Genomic DNA, 20207 nt, shown 5'->3' on the forward strand with positions numbered 1-20207 from the left:
GGGGTAAAAAAAATCGTTTCCGAGGCAATCGGTCTATTACCACATGGTGCTGGCTTCAGACCGTGCCAAATTTACATCCAACAAAACACTGCCCACGTACGAAACAGTCCGCTAACCTTCGAATAATTTTTTGAGGCTACAACATCTTAAAACTGAGGCTTACATCGCACTCTTGACACAAAGCCCCCCTACTTCTCGTCAAACTTCGACACTAAGCCAGTTAACTAGTCCATTAGCTCAGATAAATCACTCTCCTCAGTTCTTTCACAAGTGAATGGCCAAATTCGAATGTCAAATAGGTTCTTGCTCTATCCATCGCTGTCTGTTGTACTTGCAAAAACATTTTGGTGATGCTCGCCGTGCCCAGCGCATTCTACCTGATCAGCAGAGTGTTATAAGTCCGTCGCCATTAGCATTCGCGCTGTCGGGGGGTACTTTAATCGGAGAAACTGTCTTAATATTGAGAATTACATCGCTCTCTTGACACAAAGCCCCCTACTTCTCGTCCAACTTCGACCCTAAGCCAGTTGACCAGTCCAATAGCTCGGATAAACCACTTCTTTCTCAAGTGAATGACCAAAGTCGATCATAACACGAATGTCAAAGTAGATTCTTGCCCTATCCATCGCTGTCTGTTGTACTTGCCAAAATATTTTGTTAATGCTCGCCGTGTCCAGCGCGTTCTACCAGATCAGCACCCCGTAGAATAGAAGACAATGTACGTTGTTAGCTAGAGTTGAGCGTGATAAGGGGCCGCCATTAGCTTTCGCGCTGTCGGGGAGTACTTTAATCGGAGCAGCTGTTGCGGTCGCAGCTGCACTTCATTTTTATTTTTGGATTAATGCAAAGCCCGATAGTCTCCTATGGCTCCAATTAGCGCTAGCCATAGCTCGTGAATTTGCTAGTGAAAAGTGTTGTAGGAAGACTAATGCATGTTCAAAAGCCCAGGAGAAAATCCTGTCCTACCATATTCATCCCGTTGAGTTGGTATATTTGAGTAGCTCCCCAGGTCAACATCCTAGTGTTCTAAGAAACTCTCGACGAAGGTTCTCCCAATAAAATTTTGTCTACCTAGATAGTACGTTATACAATCGCATAGTAGAGGATCCACCGTCTCTTCCGCGCCTGTGAGTACCAGAACATTCCGCCCATTTAAATTTATTTCTTAGAAGATTTTCAAACTCAAGAGGAAACTTCATTCAGAATATTTCGAATCGGGCTTCAGAAGGTTAATACATTGAGGTAACTGTGACTATACGAAATTCGTTATCGTCGGTATCGTGTTTCATCTTTAACTAACTAGAACACTAGATTTGAATAGTGTGAAGTGCCACGAACACATACAAACAATGTAAAGCACTTATCTTTAGAAAACTAGTAAACCGTCAATTTCTATTTAGTTCGGGTAGGTTAATGGTTGGAAATTTCCATTAAAAAAATCCAAAAATATGTTCTAAATATACATGTTCTCGTACATACATATGTATGTATATAGTTCATGTACCTATTTCAAGCATACTCCCGCATATGTCCCTCAATTTAATGCCTCTCACTTTTGACCTTACGTATGCGTTTTTCTTTATTCTACTCATAAATTATTTGTTGTCGACAATTTGTCAATTTGGCCATTCAGACAATTGATATTTTGTAATTTTAACTATTATTTAGCATGCTAACTATCTAGTGTTGTTATTGTTTTTCGTTACTCTTATATGTTACCACTGTCGCCAGCGGCATTTCTTTCTAGGTAATTGATTGTATGAGGCGTGAAATTTTGACGCCGTTTAGATGGTTAAGCGCCAATTAAGTAAGTAAGAAATGTTGACGCCGCTTCATGAGAGGTGACGACTCCGCAATCATAGCGGCTGATATGCAATTGGTAATTCTTTTTTCACAAGAATTTTGTCGCAGTATCACGCAAAGGGCCAACACGCCTACCTAAAATATTGATTGATGAAATGTACTTTAACCCGATAATGCAAGTAAAAAGTTGTAACAAAGGTCATATATGTATGTCCTAAAGGTATGACTGCTTATTAGAAATTTTTCGTAACAATCGCACGAGCGACTTCTGGAGATTACTGGGGTTTCAATGACATCACTTTTATTATGCTCACCTCAGTCACTACCATAGTTGCCACCTTTCATTTGATAGGCGAACAATCACAGCATGGATGCCGAAACATGTACAGCACTCTTGGAGAGCTGCTCGTGTAGCTTGCCTTCCAAAGATCATATGTATCCCAAATACCTATTAGCTTAACATAATTTCTGCTCAAAATTTTTGAGAGGCTTATAGATGTGTACATAAAGTCCAATGACCTGCTCCCACAACATGCATATACCAATGGCAAGTCGGTAGACACGGCACTGTATAGCGAATTGTTAACATAGAGAAAGCCCTGGAATATAGAGAATATGCCTTAGAATTCTTCTTAGACATTGCGAGGATTTTCAACAATATATCCAAACTATATTGAAGTACATCCAGCCATAACCAGATAGATCGGCTGCATGTTAAATTACATTAAGACTACTTCACAATAGGGGTTGTATGAGGTGACGCAACCTTTGAACAGGGACACGCCGCAGGGCGGGGTATTGTTTACTAAGAGGCACAATTGGACAAGGTGTAAGTTGGGAGAAGTAACACTGCACGAGAAACCTTGCACAAAATATCTAGGAATCACTCTATACAGTAAGTTTTCATGGAAGCTCAACGTGAGGGAGGGAGTAAAAGAGGTCCCGACGGCACTTTATGCATGTAAAAAAAAGGTGGGGTGCACGTGGGGTCTATCGCCCTCTCTCTCGCATTGGGTATTTACAGCGATTGTAAAGCCTATCCTATACTATGGAGTCCTTGTTTGGTAGGCAGTCACACAAAAAAAAGCCTAAGTACCTCAAAAAATTCGAGATGGTTTGCAGGCTGTCAATGCTTAGCATTAGGGAAGCCACAACAACGACGGCTGCACTGTATACCATTCGGCATATTCCACAATTAGACCTGGTCGAAAAGAACATAGCGTTGACAACTGCAACGAGGCTTAGTGCCTCGGGGCAGCTTGAGCGCAGACCATACGGCCATAGTAGTATAGCATTATCATTGTACAGGACGAGGAGACTACCTGATCTTAGTAGCCACAGTAAAGATGTATGGTTTACGCAAGCGTGCCTAAGGGGCGGACGAGGCGATACACGTGTACACCGATGGTTCCAAGCAGTGGAAGGAGTAGGGTCTGCGGTATACTGTGTTAATCCGGAAATAAGCGTATCCTGCAAACTGCCAGAAAACTAGTGTTTTTCAGGCGTAAGTAGTAGCCGTGGTAGAAAGACTGAACTAAAATAGCTTAAACTGCAGCTTCGTCAATTATTATATTGACAGCCTAAAAGCAATTAAGGCAATAATCTCGGGAAATAATCCTTGGAAAGAATCGGGATAGTGAAATGTACATATATATTGGGTCCCTGGTCATATGGGAATAGATGCAAATGAAAAAGCGTATGACCTAGATAAAAAGAGAACGAGAGTTGCACATGATCGACTAAGCAAGAAAGGCGTGGAACCAAGTGCCGGACAGCAAAGTATCGAGGATCATGTGCAGGCCTCATAACCTTAGACTAACAAAATTGCTCTTATCATTGAAAAGAGGGAACTGTAGGCTCGTGATTCGTATTCTGACCGAATACTGCCTTGTGGCGGCACATGCCTTTAAATTAGGCTCTGTCAGTGATAGCAGATGTAGAGAGAGCGGGTTGGAGAAAGAAACGATTGAACACATTTTGCGCTTGTGCTCTGAGTTCGCCAGGCCAAGAATACAGCTATTAGGAGTAATACAGCTTACAGATCTAGAAGCCCCATTGCTCTTAGAAAGCTTCTATGCCGGAATTATTTTAAAACATGGGTCCTGGTTTCTGAAAGTGTTTTTCAGTTTGGTCATTAAGCAAACTTCTGGTAACACTAAGGACTCATTTAGCCTATGTGAGGTCCTCACTGACCGGCCAGTTCAACCTAAGCTAACCTAACAGAGCAGGTTCAACTTCATGACTTTCAAACATTTGATTAATTTTGGTTAATTTTACTCAAGTGAACAGTCAACATTTCGCAACTATGGCTCGGTTACTAGTCGCTGTTGCAGCTGCACACTGTTGAGAGATATTTTTACTAAAGAACGCTTTGTTAAACTGTGAGTAGGTCACAAGCATACACATATGCAAGTTGATAAGGGGTATATATTTGGAGTTTTATTTTTTATGAAAAAACCGCAGTTCAGTTGTAATATATTTTTAACGCGGTTGTATGAGCTTATATGTTTGTAAGGTACCTTGAAAAAGTAACTGGTTCAGAATAGTACCCGATTCTAAATAAGTATCCGTTTCAAAAAAGTACCCGGTTTTATTAAAGTACCGAGTTCTTACAATGTTCAAAAATAATACCCGTATCAGAACATGTACACAGTCCTATACGAGTAACCGGTTCAGAATAGTACCCGGTTCTAAAGAAGTATCCGTTTCAAAAAACTACCCCATTTTAATAAAGTACCGACTCTTACAATGTTCAATAATAATACCCGTATCAGAAAAAGTGCCCAGGCCTATAAAAGTAACCGGTTCTTTTATGAGGCCTTTATTTTGAAAGTGGCATAAGTCATTTCATGTCGTTTAAGTTCAGGGGTAATTTGTTGGTATCTCTTCTCGCCTCCTGTTTGTTAGAGTCCAATAGCCAAAAGATGCAATTCTTATTATTAGTATATAATTGTAGAACCATCTATATATGCGCTCGTTCAGAAATAGCAATGCGTTTAAGACCATGAGTTGGAAATGACTTATCCCACTTTCAAAATAAAGGGCTCATATATAAATGTCGCTCATTTAATTCTAAAGTGATATATGATTTTTGAGTTAATATAGAATAAATATACTTCAAAGAACTAAGAAAACACAGTTTTCATTTAATTTGATTTCAAAAAATAGCTTATAAAATACTTTCATCATACTTGCTGCAATTTTAGTGCACACCAGTGTATATAAATATGGCTTACAAGTTTTATGAAAATAAAAACTGCTCATGAACTAATCTTTCTTATTGGTTGCTTTTATGACAAATTTATTTTGCATACCCGAAATAAAACACCCTATATATGCCATGTTTATATTTGTCTACCTAAAATCAACATTTTTGGGCGGTAGGTTTGTTTAAAATGCGTTTGTTTGTTTTTGTTATTTCACTTTACTCTCATACTTCCTTGTTGGTATGTATATCTTACGCCGAAGGTTACACGGTAGTAAATTTACGGTATGTTCTTTGATAGATCGGGCGCTGGACTACATATACAGATTATGATTCCGGTTGTAGCCATGCCATGTGTTAGCTCGTAAATAGCAGGCGAATGGCGATCGAGCACTTTTTTGCGCTCAACTCAAACTTTGTCGCAAATAGGTTTGTTTGTATTCGTTTATTACGCGACTGATGTCCATATCGAGGTCCCTTACTGGGTGCCTTATGGCTCGAGTTGTCGTACAAGATCGCGTTCTCTTGATAAGGCTGCAGCTTCGTCTGGGAAATTAGGTCTAATGTAATAAATTCGGCCGATGCCAAACTCGTGTGTTCCTTGTCAGAAGCCAGGCATGAGTTTATATGTTTGGCGGTGACGATGAAGACACCTGGCGAGCTATGACAATGTTTTCGCATGCACTTATTTTTTTATCGACACAGTTAACAGAACACCCGACCCCTTCCGTTAATTTAGAACCGTGATGATTTAAAAATAATTTCACGACTATTTTAAAATTATTTCGGGACTAACTCAGGACTGTTCTAGAGTTATTTTCGGGACTAATTCATGAGCATTATGTTAACCTTTGGTAGGGTTTCTACCTTTTCGGGATTTTTTTTGCACTGTTTCGGTATCAATTTAGGACTGTTTTGGAATAACTTCCAGACTATTTAAGAATTACTTCGTGATTATTTTTGGGATCATTTCAGGGCAGTTTTAAAGTTATTTCGGGACTACTTCTGGACCATTTCGGGACTGTTTACGCAACTAATTCATGACCATTGTGTTTATGTTAAGTACAGTTTTTATATGTTCGGGATGAACTTTCGACCTGTTTTGGTATCAAATCAAGATCATTTTGGAATTATTCTTGGAATCACTAGAGACTATCTCAAAATCATTTTGTGATTGTTTTCGGGATCATAATAAAATATTCTATGGGCTATCTTAAAATAATTTTGGGACTACTTTAGGCCTATTTCGGGATTGTTGTGCGGGAATAATTCATGACCATTATGTTTAATGTTTAGAGAGCTAATTCATATTCGTTTTTGGCTGTTTTTGGGTATCAAATTAGGGCCGTTTTTAGGATGGTTCTTGTAACCACTTCAAGACTTTTTCAGAATCATTTCGTGATTGTTTTTGGAATCATTTTCAGATCATTTCAGGACTGTTTTAAAATTTATTCAGTACCATTTAGTGTTTCCGGGATTAATTTATGACATGAGTGGAGTATCATTTTAGGCTTTTCTTTTGGTTCTTTTCGGGATCATTGCAGGACGGTTTCGGAATTGAATTGGGCAGTATTTCGGGATTTGTGTTTTTATATTTTTTTGTATTGAAATTTCGAAAATAACTATTAGGAAGTGACTATTCGGCCAAAATAATGTTTCTTTTTATGGTCCAGAATGAATATAATGAAGAAAAACCACAACAAACAATTAAAGAAACACAGTGAATTATCCGTTCGAATGGGGACTGTTAATTAATAAATACCTTCCCTGGCCATATCTTCTTAAGATCAGCTATAGAATTACACGGCACTACCCTTTTGCGACTCATTTGGATTAGGGTAATCTTTTTCAGGTTGACCTCTCAATTCCCTGCTGGATATTTTTCTCTCCTTTTGTTTATGCCCAAAAAATTACTTATTTCAAATTTTGCTGCCGTTACTGAGATGTCATTTAAATTTGTGTGCAACTCATTGCGATTGTCGGTTTTAAACTCTCCTTTGCCAAAAATTATATAGGCTCATATTATATAGGAGATGCATCTTATGCCTACCCAATTTTAGTGAATAACTTCTCAAATAACAAAAACAATAGAGCACTCAAACAATAAATGAGACACCACATACTGGTAAGCGAATATATCTAGCGCGCAATAGCTGCAACAACAACAATTACCACAAGTTGTTAAACCTGCTGGTTGTGAACGACCGGCTTTGTTGGCTCTTTGCCTGCCTATGTCTGCCTACCTAACCACCGATCTTTGTATATATGTATTTTTATTATACGACTTTTGTTTGTTTGTTTTAATACAGCAAAATAAATTTTTGAATTATGTATGTACATACTTTGTATAATATGTTTTTATACTCAGTTGAGCAGAGCTCACAGAGTATATTAAGTTTGATTGGATAACGGTTGGTTGTACAGGTATAAAGGAATCGGGATAGATATAGACTTCCATATATCAAAATCATCAGGATCGAAAAAAAATTTGATTGAGCCATGTCCGTCCGTCCGTCCGTCCGTTAACACGATAACTTGAGTAAATTTTGAGGTATCTTGATGAAATTTGGTATGTAGGTTCCTGAGCACTCATCTCAGTAGAATAGAAAACTATTAAAATTTTGGACAATGGGCGTGGCACCGCCCACTTTTAAAAGAAGGTAATTTAAAAATTTTGCAAGCTGTAATTGGGCAGTCGTTGAAGATATCATGATGAAATTTGGCAGGAACGTTACTCCTATTACTATATGTACGCTTAATAAATATTAACAAAATCAGAGAAGGACCACGCCCACTTTAAAAAAAAAATTTTTTTAAGTAAAATTTTAACAAAAAATTTAATATCTTTACAGTATATAAGTAAATTATGTCAACATTCAACTCCAGTAATGATATGGTGCAACAAAATACAAAAATAAAAGAAAATTTCAAGATGGATGTGGCTCCGCCCTTTTTCATTTAATTTGTCTAGGATACTTTTAATGCCATAAGTCGAACAAAAATTTACAAATCCTTTTGAAATATATGCCATGTTTATATTTGTCTACCTAAAATCAACATTTTTGGGCGGTAGGTTTGTTTAAAATGCGTTTGTTTGTTTTTGTTATTTCACTTTACTCTCATATTTCCTTGTTGGTATGTATATCTTACGCCGAAGGTTACCCGGTAGTAAATTTACGGTATGTTCTTTGATAGATCGGGTGCTGCAGATGGTTTATACATATACAGACGTTAACTGTTTTCTGTGAAAATGGGCGAAATCGGTTGAAGCCACGCCCAATTTTTATACACAGTCGTCCGTCTGTCCTTCCGCATGGCGGTTAACACGATAACTTGAGCAAAAATCGACATATCTTTACTGAACTTATTTCACGTGCTTATCTGAACGCACTTTATCTTGGTATAAAAAATGAACGAAATCCGACTATGACCACGCCCGAAAAAGTTTTCGATATCGAAAATTACGAAAAATGAAAAAAATGCCATAATTCTATACCATATACGAAAAAAGGATGAAACATGGTAATTGGATTGGTTTATTGACGCGAAATATAACTTTAGAAAAAACTTTTTCAAATGGTTGTGACACCTACCATATTAAGTAGAAGAAAATGAAAAAGTTCTGCAGGGAGAAATAAAAACCCTTGAAATCTTGGCAGGTATTACATATATAAATAAATTAGCGGTATCCAACAGATGATGTTCTGTGTCACCCTGGTCCACATTTTGGTCGATATCTGGAAAACGCCTTCACATATACAACTACCACCACTCCCTTTTAAAACTCTCATTAATACCTTTAATTTGATACCAATATCGTACAAACACATTCTAGAGTCCCCCCTGGTCCACCTTTATGGCGATATCTCGAAAAGGCGTCCACATATAGAACTATGCCCCATGGCCTTTTAAAATACTCATTAACACCTTTCATTTGATACCCATATCGTACAAACATATTCTAGAGTCACCCCTGGTCCACCTTTATGGCGATATCTCGAAAAGGCGACCACCTATAGAACGAAGGCCCACTCCCTTTTAAAAATACTCATTAACACCTTTCATTTGATACCCATATCGTACAAACAAAGTCTAGAGTCACCCCTGGTCCACCTTTATGGCGATATCTTTAAAAGGCGACCACCACTCCCTTTTAAAACCCTCATTAATACCTTTAATTTGATACCCATATCGTACAAACAAATTCTAGGGTCACTCCTGGTCCACCTTTATGGAGATATCTCGAAACGGCGTCCACCTATGGAACTAAGGATCACTCCCTTTTAAAATACTCATTAACACCTTTCATTTGATACCCATATTGTACAAGCAAATTCTAGGGTCACCCCTGGTCCACCTTTATGGAGATATCTCGAAACGGCGTCCACCTATGGAACTAAGGATTACTCCCTTTTAAAATACTCATTAACACCTTTCATTTGATACCCATATCGTACAAACATATTCTAGAGTCACCCCTGGTCCACCTTTATGGCGATATCTCGAAAAGGCGACCACCTATAGAACGAAGGCCCACTCCCTTTTAAAAATACTCATTAACACCTTTTATTTGATACCTATATCGTACAAACAAAGTCTAGAGTCACCCCTGGTCCACCTTTATGGCGATATCTCGAAAAGGCGACCACCTATACAACTACCACCACTCCCTTTTAAAACCCTCATTAATACCTTTAATTTGATACCCATATCGTACAAACAAATTCTAGAGTCAACCCTGATCCACCTTTATGGCGATATCCCTAAATGGCGTCCACCTATAGAACTATGGCCCACTCCCTCATAAAATACTCTTTAATGCCTTCCATTTGATACACATGTCATACAAACACATTCCAGGGTGTCCCTCGGTTCATTTTCCTACATGGTTATTTTCCCTTATGTTGTCACCATAGCTCTCAACTGAGTATGTAATGTTCGGTTACACCCGAACTTAACCTTCCTTACTTGTTGTTTTTATTTTTGGGGTTTCGAGCCGAGAGCGCGCACTCTGCTCATTGAGGTTTACGCGTTGGTGAATGTCGTTTGACGATTTCGAATGGGCTTGTCAGTAGCTTAGCGTGTTTTGATTCATTTGGTTGACCGGACAAAAGTAATAGAAGTGCACACAAATTGCAATATTTAAAAATTTAACTGAAATTATTTCTGAAAAGTGTTGAACAATCTAAGAACTATGTGAGTGCTTGTGTTGGAAAAAGTTTTCGGTGATTTTCGGAAATAATTCTCATAAGACCCAAACGGATTATTCACTACATATATTCGTCATTACCGTATTTCGGGACATAAAGGAAAACAAGGTCGGGCAGGAAGGGACTTACCATTATTTTATATACTCATAAGGGAACTTCTGGATGAGTTTCCTCTCCGTGCCTCCCTTTACGGCACAACAGGCATATCTAAGGGAAAAATCCAACGAAGCTGTCTCGACAAATCCGCTCTTGTAGGGCAGGGATGAAAGCATTAATCTCAAATGCTAGATATCAGCTGAGCTTGGGGTAGTAATAAGTAAGCATTTTGAAGCAGGGACTCAACGGGTTGTTAAGCGCAATACAAAGCTTTATAGCTCATCCTCACCTAATCGAGGGGAATCCTATAACACATATGAATGTATCATAGCCATATTTAGCAGGCGCGGCTCGGGCGACCCCAAGTTCCTCAATGTGGTCATATTAAATCGTTCCTGAGTTGGTCCCGCTAGTATCTTAATGGTGCTTGTAACCGGAACTTGCCGGATCTGTACCCGGCAAAGGACCATCGAGATCGATAACTCTCCCCACAACCTTCGGGGAGTGCCTTTATCGCTACAAGAAGAAGAAGAAGGCACACCAAAAATTGGGTGGTCTCACTTCTGCTGTGGCTCACTAGTTAAAATCTTAAGATTGAGGCATACGGTGACAATGTTGCGATCCTGATATTCGACTAGGTGACTCAGCGGGTTATGTGGTTTAAAATATGCCTGCGGTAAGCATGAGTGTCGTAAAAGGCGACTATATCTACAGAGACTCTTAGGTTCGGTGGGTAAAAACAAATAATTTTCGAGGCGGTCGGGCTGGCATCGGAAGGTACTAGTACGGGAGCGTACCGGACTCGTTTCCGGCCGAGGACTACTACATCCTCAAATTTTCCTCATATTATTTGCCTTCCTCCTCCTCCTCCTCCTCCTTCGTGATGAGCGAAAGCATGGAACAAAGATTGGCAAAACCATGTGGCTGGGTATAGGAATATGCCCTTAGGCTAAAACTGAAGAAGACGTTGTTGTTGTTGTTTACTACGACTTACCAGGGAAGTACAAGCCGTTCACTCTTGAGTTGCAAAGGCTAAACGACCAGTCAATACCATTATCAAATTGTGATTTCAGACTGAACTTATATGGAGGGACTTTAATGGGAATCGTGTATTGCTTTCTACGCTTGGTAAAAGATTGTACGAAATTGCTCAAGCCGAAGAAGGGCATGACTGTCCGCTCGTAGGATCGAGGGTCAATTGTGCGAGTGTTTTGCGGGTACAACAGCAATAACAAGTACAAGAAAATTTCTCTTAAGATCTAAAGCTGGCACCCATAAATTTATTGGGGTCTTAGGACCGAACTTCCAACAATACTTTTGCGCACTTTTTGTGTTAGTGCCACAATCTAACTAGAACCTTTCTAAGATACTTCTAGAGCCAATTTTTTTAGGGTCGTTATCGTAAACAGAGATTCCAAATATTCTTGATTTTATAAACAACTTATGGCATCAAATCCAAACATATACTTCTGCGGCGACCCGGGACGCATTGACAAATTCTCTTTTGTCTTTACATATGTACCTATTTTAATTTATTCCTAAACAACAACAAAACCAACCAAGAATTAAATTTGTTGCCTTATTTATTTTCCAGATTTATAAATCGTCCCAGCCGTACACCATCACGTGGTCGCACCGGCAATAGTGTTAACGGTTCACCGCATCCTTCACGACGTGGTAGCACACATCAACACAACAATCGTAGTGAAAGTAGTGAAAGTTCATCAACGCCATTATCATCACCTCCAGCATCGAATGGTTGTTGTGCGTCGACAACCAATAATAATCGACGTATAAGTAGTGCTCCCACAACAACATCACCACCACCACAACCCGTTTCAGTGTTTGACATTGGTGGTTATTCTGTTCCTGTAAGTAACATCAGCCTTGCTGGTATTACAATCGAGGATGTAGGCTCAGCCTCATCATCAGCCGATCACATATCAACTCTTATAAAATTATCACCACTCGATATAATGACCAATTCAGCAACACCCGCTACGGAGCTGCGTCCACCGGCGCATGGTGGTGTGGCCGGTGCTGAGACAGAATTGAATTGTGCTGCTAGCGGTGCCAGTAATGGTGTAGTTCAAGTGGCCATCGCAGGTGAGTTTAAAGTGTACTTCTTGTCGAGGGTTTGATACTTTGACATTTTGTTGGTTTTTGCTACAAATTTTTTTAAGTAATTCTAGTTATTGCGTCTTTATTTTGCTAGATTTGCAGGTTTATAAAATTTAAAAAATTTAATTAAAATTTTCAAAGTTTTTGTTGTTTTAGTTCTTATTTATTTTAGCCATATAAACTTATTTATTTTGGCATGATTTGTGTTAAATTTTTGTGTGTGTATTGTTGTTAGTTAAAAAACTGTTTTTTAATAATTTAATACTATTATTTAGTTGAAGTTATAACATTGCTCATCATTAAAACATTTTCATATTATTTCCTATAAATTTAAAATTTTATTGTTTAAAGAAATATTTTTGTTTACGAGTCCTAACACAACATTCATCTATGCATCGTTTAATCCTTTTTGTGGTACTCTTCTTAAGAAAAATCTCAACAGTTGATAGAAATTTCGATTACGATTTGCATAAAAAAGTTGAAGTCGGTTTTGTCATTTGTTAAGTGTTTTCTGTATATACCTTCTAGGCTTTTCTAAATTTTTGGTCAGAATCCTTCGAGGATAAGGGCCTCGATTATATCTACCAACTCACTCAACCAATTGATGCCCTTTGCAAAAAATGCAATTTTGTATAATGAACAGTTTTAACGGTATTTACGCTATCTGCAATTCTTTTGGATTAGCTGGCATCCCGCGGCAATGAACAAGAGCCAGATAAACAATTTCGTATGTAACGACAGCAAAGATTTTAGCTAGATGATGTGTGATTCAATGTCTGAGCCAGGCAATTTGTTTTGTTTTGCATCTTTAATTCGGACGTGCCACTTACCTTTTGATAAACTCACTTTTTCAATAAAAGATGTCGCTGCGTGGCGAGATTTCCATAGCTATTTGTGACCAGGCTATGTAGAAGGACATGCAGGAACTGACTTTCTAGAATCAATCTATGTAACAATGACATTTATTTGGTATTACATATACATTGCTCAATGTGAATGACTCGGACAGATTCAAAATACTTTTGAAGTATGTCAGTGAGCCAGTTCGTTTCCGTGGGACTTGAGCGTGAATGGGAGCTGAGACGGCTACTGCTATATTCAAAATATCGAACAATGCTTCTCAAACGTTACGCACAGCTTTTGCAGGCCAAATTAATACGCACGGCACATAGCCCAAATTAATGCTGGAACTTCATAGCCACTCCTCATTTCTAATTCAAGAAGAAAGTGCTGAGCTCCCATATTAGAAAGAGGAGCTATTGTTGTACATTAGCGCTTAAGCTTATCGTTTAAGCGATAAACCGAATGATTTAAATATGCCTGTAGTTGGTTTTCCCGGGCACCAGTTCCCTAATATGAAGTACTGAAATTTCTTTAGCTTGACTCAAATCAATTAGCATTTTTTGCAGACATAAGTGGCTCCCTTCAGTTTAGGAAGATTCCGTAGCAATTCGACTTGGTTTCAATCCATCTCTTACAAAACTTATTTAAAAACACATCAAGCCGCCTGGGAAAATCTAAAAAAACCGTTGCGAACGAATACCGTGCACAAAAACGAAATCCCGGTCCCGTCCCGGCAGGTTATCATTCTGTCAGACAAATTTAATCGAATATTTTTTAGAATAAAATTTTTTACACACACAAACCGTTTTCTTTTTTTACTTCCTTTATATTAGGTCGGTTGAATGTTTGTCCGCTTTTCATACAAATCTTGCAATCGATTTTTAAGTAGCTTCTCATTGAGCTACAAACTTGAAACTTTACACATAGGTTAGAACACCGTGACAATGCAACAAAAGGGAAAAATCCGTTAGGTGGCGCACGGATGGAAATAGTTAGATAATAATTTGAAAATCCTCAAACCAACTTTTAAGTAACTTCTCGATGAGCTAGAGACTTGAAATTTCAAACTTAATTCCGAGTTCGATGACACGATACAAAAATATTCGCTAGGAGGCGCACGGGATGAGATATTTAAAAAAATCGTACGAAACGGAGGGAATTTTGGGATTGATTTTTATTTAAGTTCTCATTGAGCTACAACTGTAAAACTTCACAGATAGGATAAGTCGCCGAGAACATTTAAGAAAAGGAGAAGAAAAAAACGTTAGTTGGCACACGGATCAAAATATTTAGATAAGAATTTGGAAATTTGGTGTTTTGAGATCGATTTTAAAGTAACTTCTCATTGAGCTACAAACATGAAACCTCAGAGACAGGTTAAGACACCGTGACAAAGGAACAAAAGGAGAAAAAAATTCCGTTAGGTGGCGCACGGATCAAAAAAATTAGATAATAATTTGGATATTTTAAACCGGGCTTTAAGTAACTTCTCGATGAGGCAAAAAATTTAGAGCTTAATTCAGAGGTCGATGACAGCCGATGACACAAACGGAACGGATGGAATTTTGGGATTGATTTTTATGTAAGTTCTCATTAAGCTACAAGCGTAAAATTTAACAGATAAGTTAAGACACCGAGAAAATGTAAGAAAAGGAGAAAATAAAAATAAAATAAAAAAATGTTAAGCACTTCCTTTATATAAATGGACAAAAATCAGCGAAAAATGTCTCCTTATATAAAGACATATTCTTGCTAAACTTTGATTTTTAAATTTTGACATAGAAATTGGAAAAATATTTATGAGAAATAAAAATATAACGGTGGAGCGCAATTGATTGACTAATAATATCTCCTTTCCTACCAACTTTCCAGTCCAAGTAATGTGTGCTCCACTTTTATATTTTTACTTCTCATAAATATTTTTCCAATTTCTATGTCAAAATTTGAAAACCAAAGTTTAGCAAGAATATGTCTTTATATAAAGAGACATTTTTCGCTGATTTTTGTCTATTTATATAAAGGAAGTGCTCAAAATTTTTTTATTTTATTTTTATTTAATGTATTTCTTTGAAAAATTTGAGCTATTAGAAAGGAATCAACTACATTTTCTTATGCAGAACGAAAGTAAATATTTCATAGTGCCTCATTCTCTATTGCGAAACGAACGTTCGTTCTCTTTGACATAACGTAAGAAATGAACCAAAATGATAACAAGAATTGCTAGACGAAATCGCGATAAGATGATTCGTCCGTCTGAGCTATCGTGCGAAATACAGAATGATGCCGATAGTTTTGTTGATGATGCCCATAAGTAGCTGAGTCTCGTATCAATTTTCGTAAAAGCAAGGATATTAAAAAAAGTAATAGTGTTGGCCTTAAAGAAAATTCAGTATAGATAACTGCATTAAAGCGGCAAATCACACGAATTAAAGATACCATAAGCAGAATACATAGCAATGAATTATTCTGAACGAAATATATGGAAATAGTGACTTTATCCCTTCATTCTGGGAGCGTTCAACCAAAAAGCCACAGCGCGATGACAGAAATACCATTAAGATGTTCTTTTGAATAAATTTAAAACTGCTCTAGAAGATTCCGTGATATTGAAGGATAGTTTAAACATGAAAACTGGGACCTCAACGGTACATAATCGCTCAAAGAAAAATATTTTGTTTTACCTATGACTAGAATTAACCCCTCCTTCCACAAAAAAGCAAACTCCCGCTAAGCTGTTATCGTGAAAATGGAAACGGAACATGAACAACTGGAAACGAGTCATATTCTCTAATGGTTGCGATATAAATACATACATACATCCACTTAAGATTCGCGATATATGGTTAACCGCAAAAGTACAGAAAGATTTAGGCCTAACTGCTTTGAGTTTGCTGTGTTCGTTTACCCTTCTAGTACTTGAAAAAAAGGCCGCCTTTAAGGAAGCAATGTAGGAGGTGTTGTTAGCGTAACCTTCCAGTAACAAAATGTTACCAACTCCCTTACTCACATGTGACTCAGTCTTCCTGTATTTTTGGGGCTCACAACGCATCACGGATCTTAATTGAATATACTTATTTTTCCCTCACCAGAGAATATGACTCCTTCCCATTCGTCCCCTCAGTAATTGTTTTTTTTTTTCTGAAACCAATTTAGCGTGGGGAACGATTTTTTGTGGTAAGACAGTGTTTTTTTTTTTCTTGACTCCCTATCTTGTATACTAAGGATATATGATTTCAAGCTTGATGCCTTCTAAATCAGGTTTCCGGAAGGACGCCATAATTTTATACGATATCCAGTTATATATATTCAGTCTACATCGCCGGTTCCAAAATGGAGTGCGGTATGGGAGCTGGTGTCTTCTGTGAACATCTTAGAGTATCGCTGTCTGTAAGTTTACCCAATTTTGCTAGTATCTTCTAAGAGAAAATTCTGGGAGTTAGCTGTCTCCAGATCGTACTCTTCGGACACCTGCAAGATAACCAAGCAAACGTGGTCGAATTACGACAGTAAGAGAACCCTACTAAATAGGTCAATGAAAGAAATCTTTACTAACACTGCCACAATAACGGGACACTGACCGCATGCTGAAGGAATGGGAATCCTTTTTAACAGCATCTGCAAGAACTGCGGCGAGGAAGGCAGCAAAGAAAAAGTGCCGCACTACTTTTGTGAATGCCCAGCTCTAGCACACACTAGGTTTCTACTATGGGCAGTTATATACTGCCGGAACTTAAAGAAATAGCTAAATGCTCTGTAAAAGATATCAGCAGTTTCATTGTCCGCTCCAAATGGTTCGAACGGAGTACGACTAGCCATACGATATCAGCAGCAATTGCTTCCAGGAGAAACGTGCATCAAAATGGCGCCCTGGACTCGGATATTTGGTATCCGGGCGGCACAGCAACCAACCAACCAACCAGCGATAGCATTTAAGCTGATTTTATTTTCCAATACTTTCCTAGTCAAGTTGTGTTCCTGAAACGAATGGTTGATTCTATATTCCAGAAGTCTGCAGCGAGCAGTAACCAGAAAAACGTAAATTCCTTTTTTCAATCCCTCTCTGAATTCAACTTTGGCTTGCCATCCAACAGCTCGAATATGGCCTTAGAAATCATTGGGAAAATATCTGACTAACTTTCAGTTTTGAAACACGCTATACTTAAATACAAAAATGTGCTGCTAAAAGAAATAACAATTCAAAAGGAAATGCGGTAATAAAAACTGAATAATGATTTGATTATTGGCCAAATGGTAAACTGCTTTTGTTCCAATGTAAGTAAAAAAAAATTCCATAAAAACAAACGAATTTTCTACTTTTTCTTTTGCATTGAATTTAGTTGAATTGACGACTTAAGTCCAGATTAATGGTCAAAAGCAAATGGCATACCGGTTAAACATATGATTTGTAGTTTTCCAATAAATTTGAGAAAGAGAGAATATGAGCAAGTGATGAGAGTTGTTGGTGACCTTACTAGCGGTGGATGTGTGTCACTGCTTACAAATGTCTGTTTATATCACAAACATACATACACACAGTCGTCTGTGTCATCATTGTCGTCTGTTGACCACGTGCAGTTTGACAGATAACGGTGTTAAGTTAATAAAATAATTTGAACAAATTATAATGGGACCGTTCGTTCCCATGCCCTATTTGTTGATGTGTGTGTGTGTGTGTGTACAGAAGTTATTCAAAGACCGATTGCAGCTGGAAGAGAAATTTGTTTGTTTTTCTTGCCATATGTTTTATGTTATTGTTTCCGCATCAATAAAGGTTACAATAACTTAGATGTTTCACAGCTGGCGTGCTTTTATTTTTATGTTTTATTAAATTTTTTTTTTAATTTCTTCATAATTTTTTTCTTCATTTATTTCAAAATATTTGTGTTTATTTATTGCAACTTTTTCTTCAAATGCATTTCTGTTTTCATACTTTTGCGGATTAAAGCTTTCCTCTATACAAAATTGGCTTTAACTGTCACCAGCTGACAATTGGCTTGCATCCAACTCAGATGAGTGTCACTTGTTGACATATTTACATGCATACCTACATATTTACATATGTTTTCTTTGTTTACCTTTGTTGTTGACCCGGACTTAAGTGCACTTTTTGATACTTAAAAAAGTCTTGTTTAAGTTTGTGTTTATTAGGGTGTTTCGGAAAACAAAATTGGAGACGAGAAGGAGAACGAAAGGTGTATATATTTAGATTTTTTGATAAAGATGAAAAATATCAAGAATGGAAATTGAGATGATGTAGCAGATGAAGAGAGACAGATACAGACATAACGATAGGTTTATAATAAAGATACAACTAGCGATTGATATAGGTATTGAAATGTGATAGAAAATATGGAGAGAAAAATAAAAAGATAAGGATAAAAGTAAAAATAAAGATAAAAAGAAAGTGAAGATAAATATAAAGATAATGATGAAGATGAAGATAAGGATAAAGATAAACATATAGATAAATATATATATAAAGTTAATGATATTGATAAAGATAAGGAAAAGATAAAGTTAGATAAAGATAAAAATGAAGACAGAGATAAAGATGCCGATGAAAATAATGATAAAGATAGAAATAAAGTTAAAGACAAATATAGCAATAAAGATCAAGTTAAAGATAAAAATACAGATAGCAATAGAGATAAAGATAAAGAGGAATACAAAGGTAAAAACAAAGCAAAGTTCGATACAGAGAACGTATAACTATAGAGAACCGCGAACAGAACGAATAAAGGGAAATAGTAACGTAGTTTTTTTACGTATTCAATAACTTTTTTGTGAACTTTTTAACGAAAACACCGCGTTTTTGGCTAATCTTCAAGTAGGTAATGTGGTGAATTGGCTACCGCCTGTTTCACATTTTCCACTGCTGTCCGTCGTTGGCGATTTCTCTATAGCTTTACGTCTCTGGTTCGATATTTCGATTTGCATAGTTTCACCTATAGACTAAAGCAAAACCTTAGCAAATATTTTTGTTGAAAAAATTATCTGCGAGAAAAAATGCAAGTAAAAATAATTTTGAAAATTGTATCACTTTCTTTTATTTTCGTTTAAAAAAAAATGGGAAGTGAAAACTATGTTAACCCATTTCGACACCGTTTTCGAAAAAAAAAACAAATTTTCGAAACTTCATACTGAATTGAATATGATGAAAAAACTGGCACGTGCCAAAAAAATTTTAAGATTTAAACAATTTTAAAAACTTCTAGGAGTTTACAATATTTTTCGAAAACATTTTCGAAATGGCGTGATACAGTTTCCATTGTACAATTAATTTAAGTTTTTGTCTTTCATTTACGAAAATGAAAATGAAAATAAAACTGTTAAAATATTAAAAATCGTGGTTGTTACAATTTTTTTACTCACAGCGTACAGAAAAATAGCAGTGAAAATTTTTATAAAATTTCGCCAATTAAAATCTTTTCTTTTTTATTTTCATTTTAGGAAAAAACATCTATGAATTTTGTAACTGTAACTATGCAAACCAAACTCAAAAACGTTTTTGAAAAAATCAAAGATTCGAGAAAATTTTACGCAAATTTCGAATTTTTATTTGAAGTTCTCTGAACTTTTTTGAGTATGTAATTTTGAAACACAATCAATTTGAGTCTTACAAAGTAAAAGTTATAGGTCCCCCAAAACTTGCATTGATTTTGCACAATTTTTTCTGTACAGTGGCTCAGAATTTCTTCCACAAAAAAAATTTCACACTTTGTATGGATGAAAATCTAAAACAGCCTTCGGAAAAAAATGTTAAAAAGTGTCAGTTTTTAGTGACCTGTAACATGTACTTTGTTAGAATTAGATTGATAGTGCTACAAAACTGAGTGCTCCAAAAAATTCAGAAAATTCCAAATAAAAAATTCGATTTTTTTTTTTTGAATTTTCGAATTTTTTCGAAAATGTTTTGAGATTGGTAAGCA

General features: G+C 36.9%; 1 protein-coding gene across 25 annotated transcripts in view; it reads left to right on the forward strand.

The window, feature by feature from the left end:
- LOC137251880 (supervillin-like) overlaps positions 1-20207 on the forward strand; it is a 505292-nt gene that overhangs the window by 63540 nt on the left and 421545 nt on the right. For all 25 annotated transcript variants that reach the window (XM_067786812.1, XM_067786789.1, XM_067786791.1 and 22 more), the window contains one exon: positions 11909-12420. In XM_067786812.1, the coding sequence (XP_067642913.1) occupies positions 11909-12420 (512 nt within the window). The remainder of the gene's footprint in view (positions 1-11908; positions 12421-20207) is intronic.

This window comes from Eurosta solidaginis, chromosome 5, assembly GCF_040869045.1.
Source record: "Eurosta solidaginis isolate ZX-2024a chromosome 5, ASM4086904v1, whole genome shotgun sequence".
Classification (NCBI taxonomy): Eukaryota; Metazoa; Arthropoda; class Insecta; order Diptera; family Tephritidae; genus Eurosta; species Eurosta solidaginis.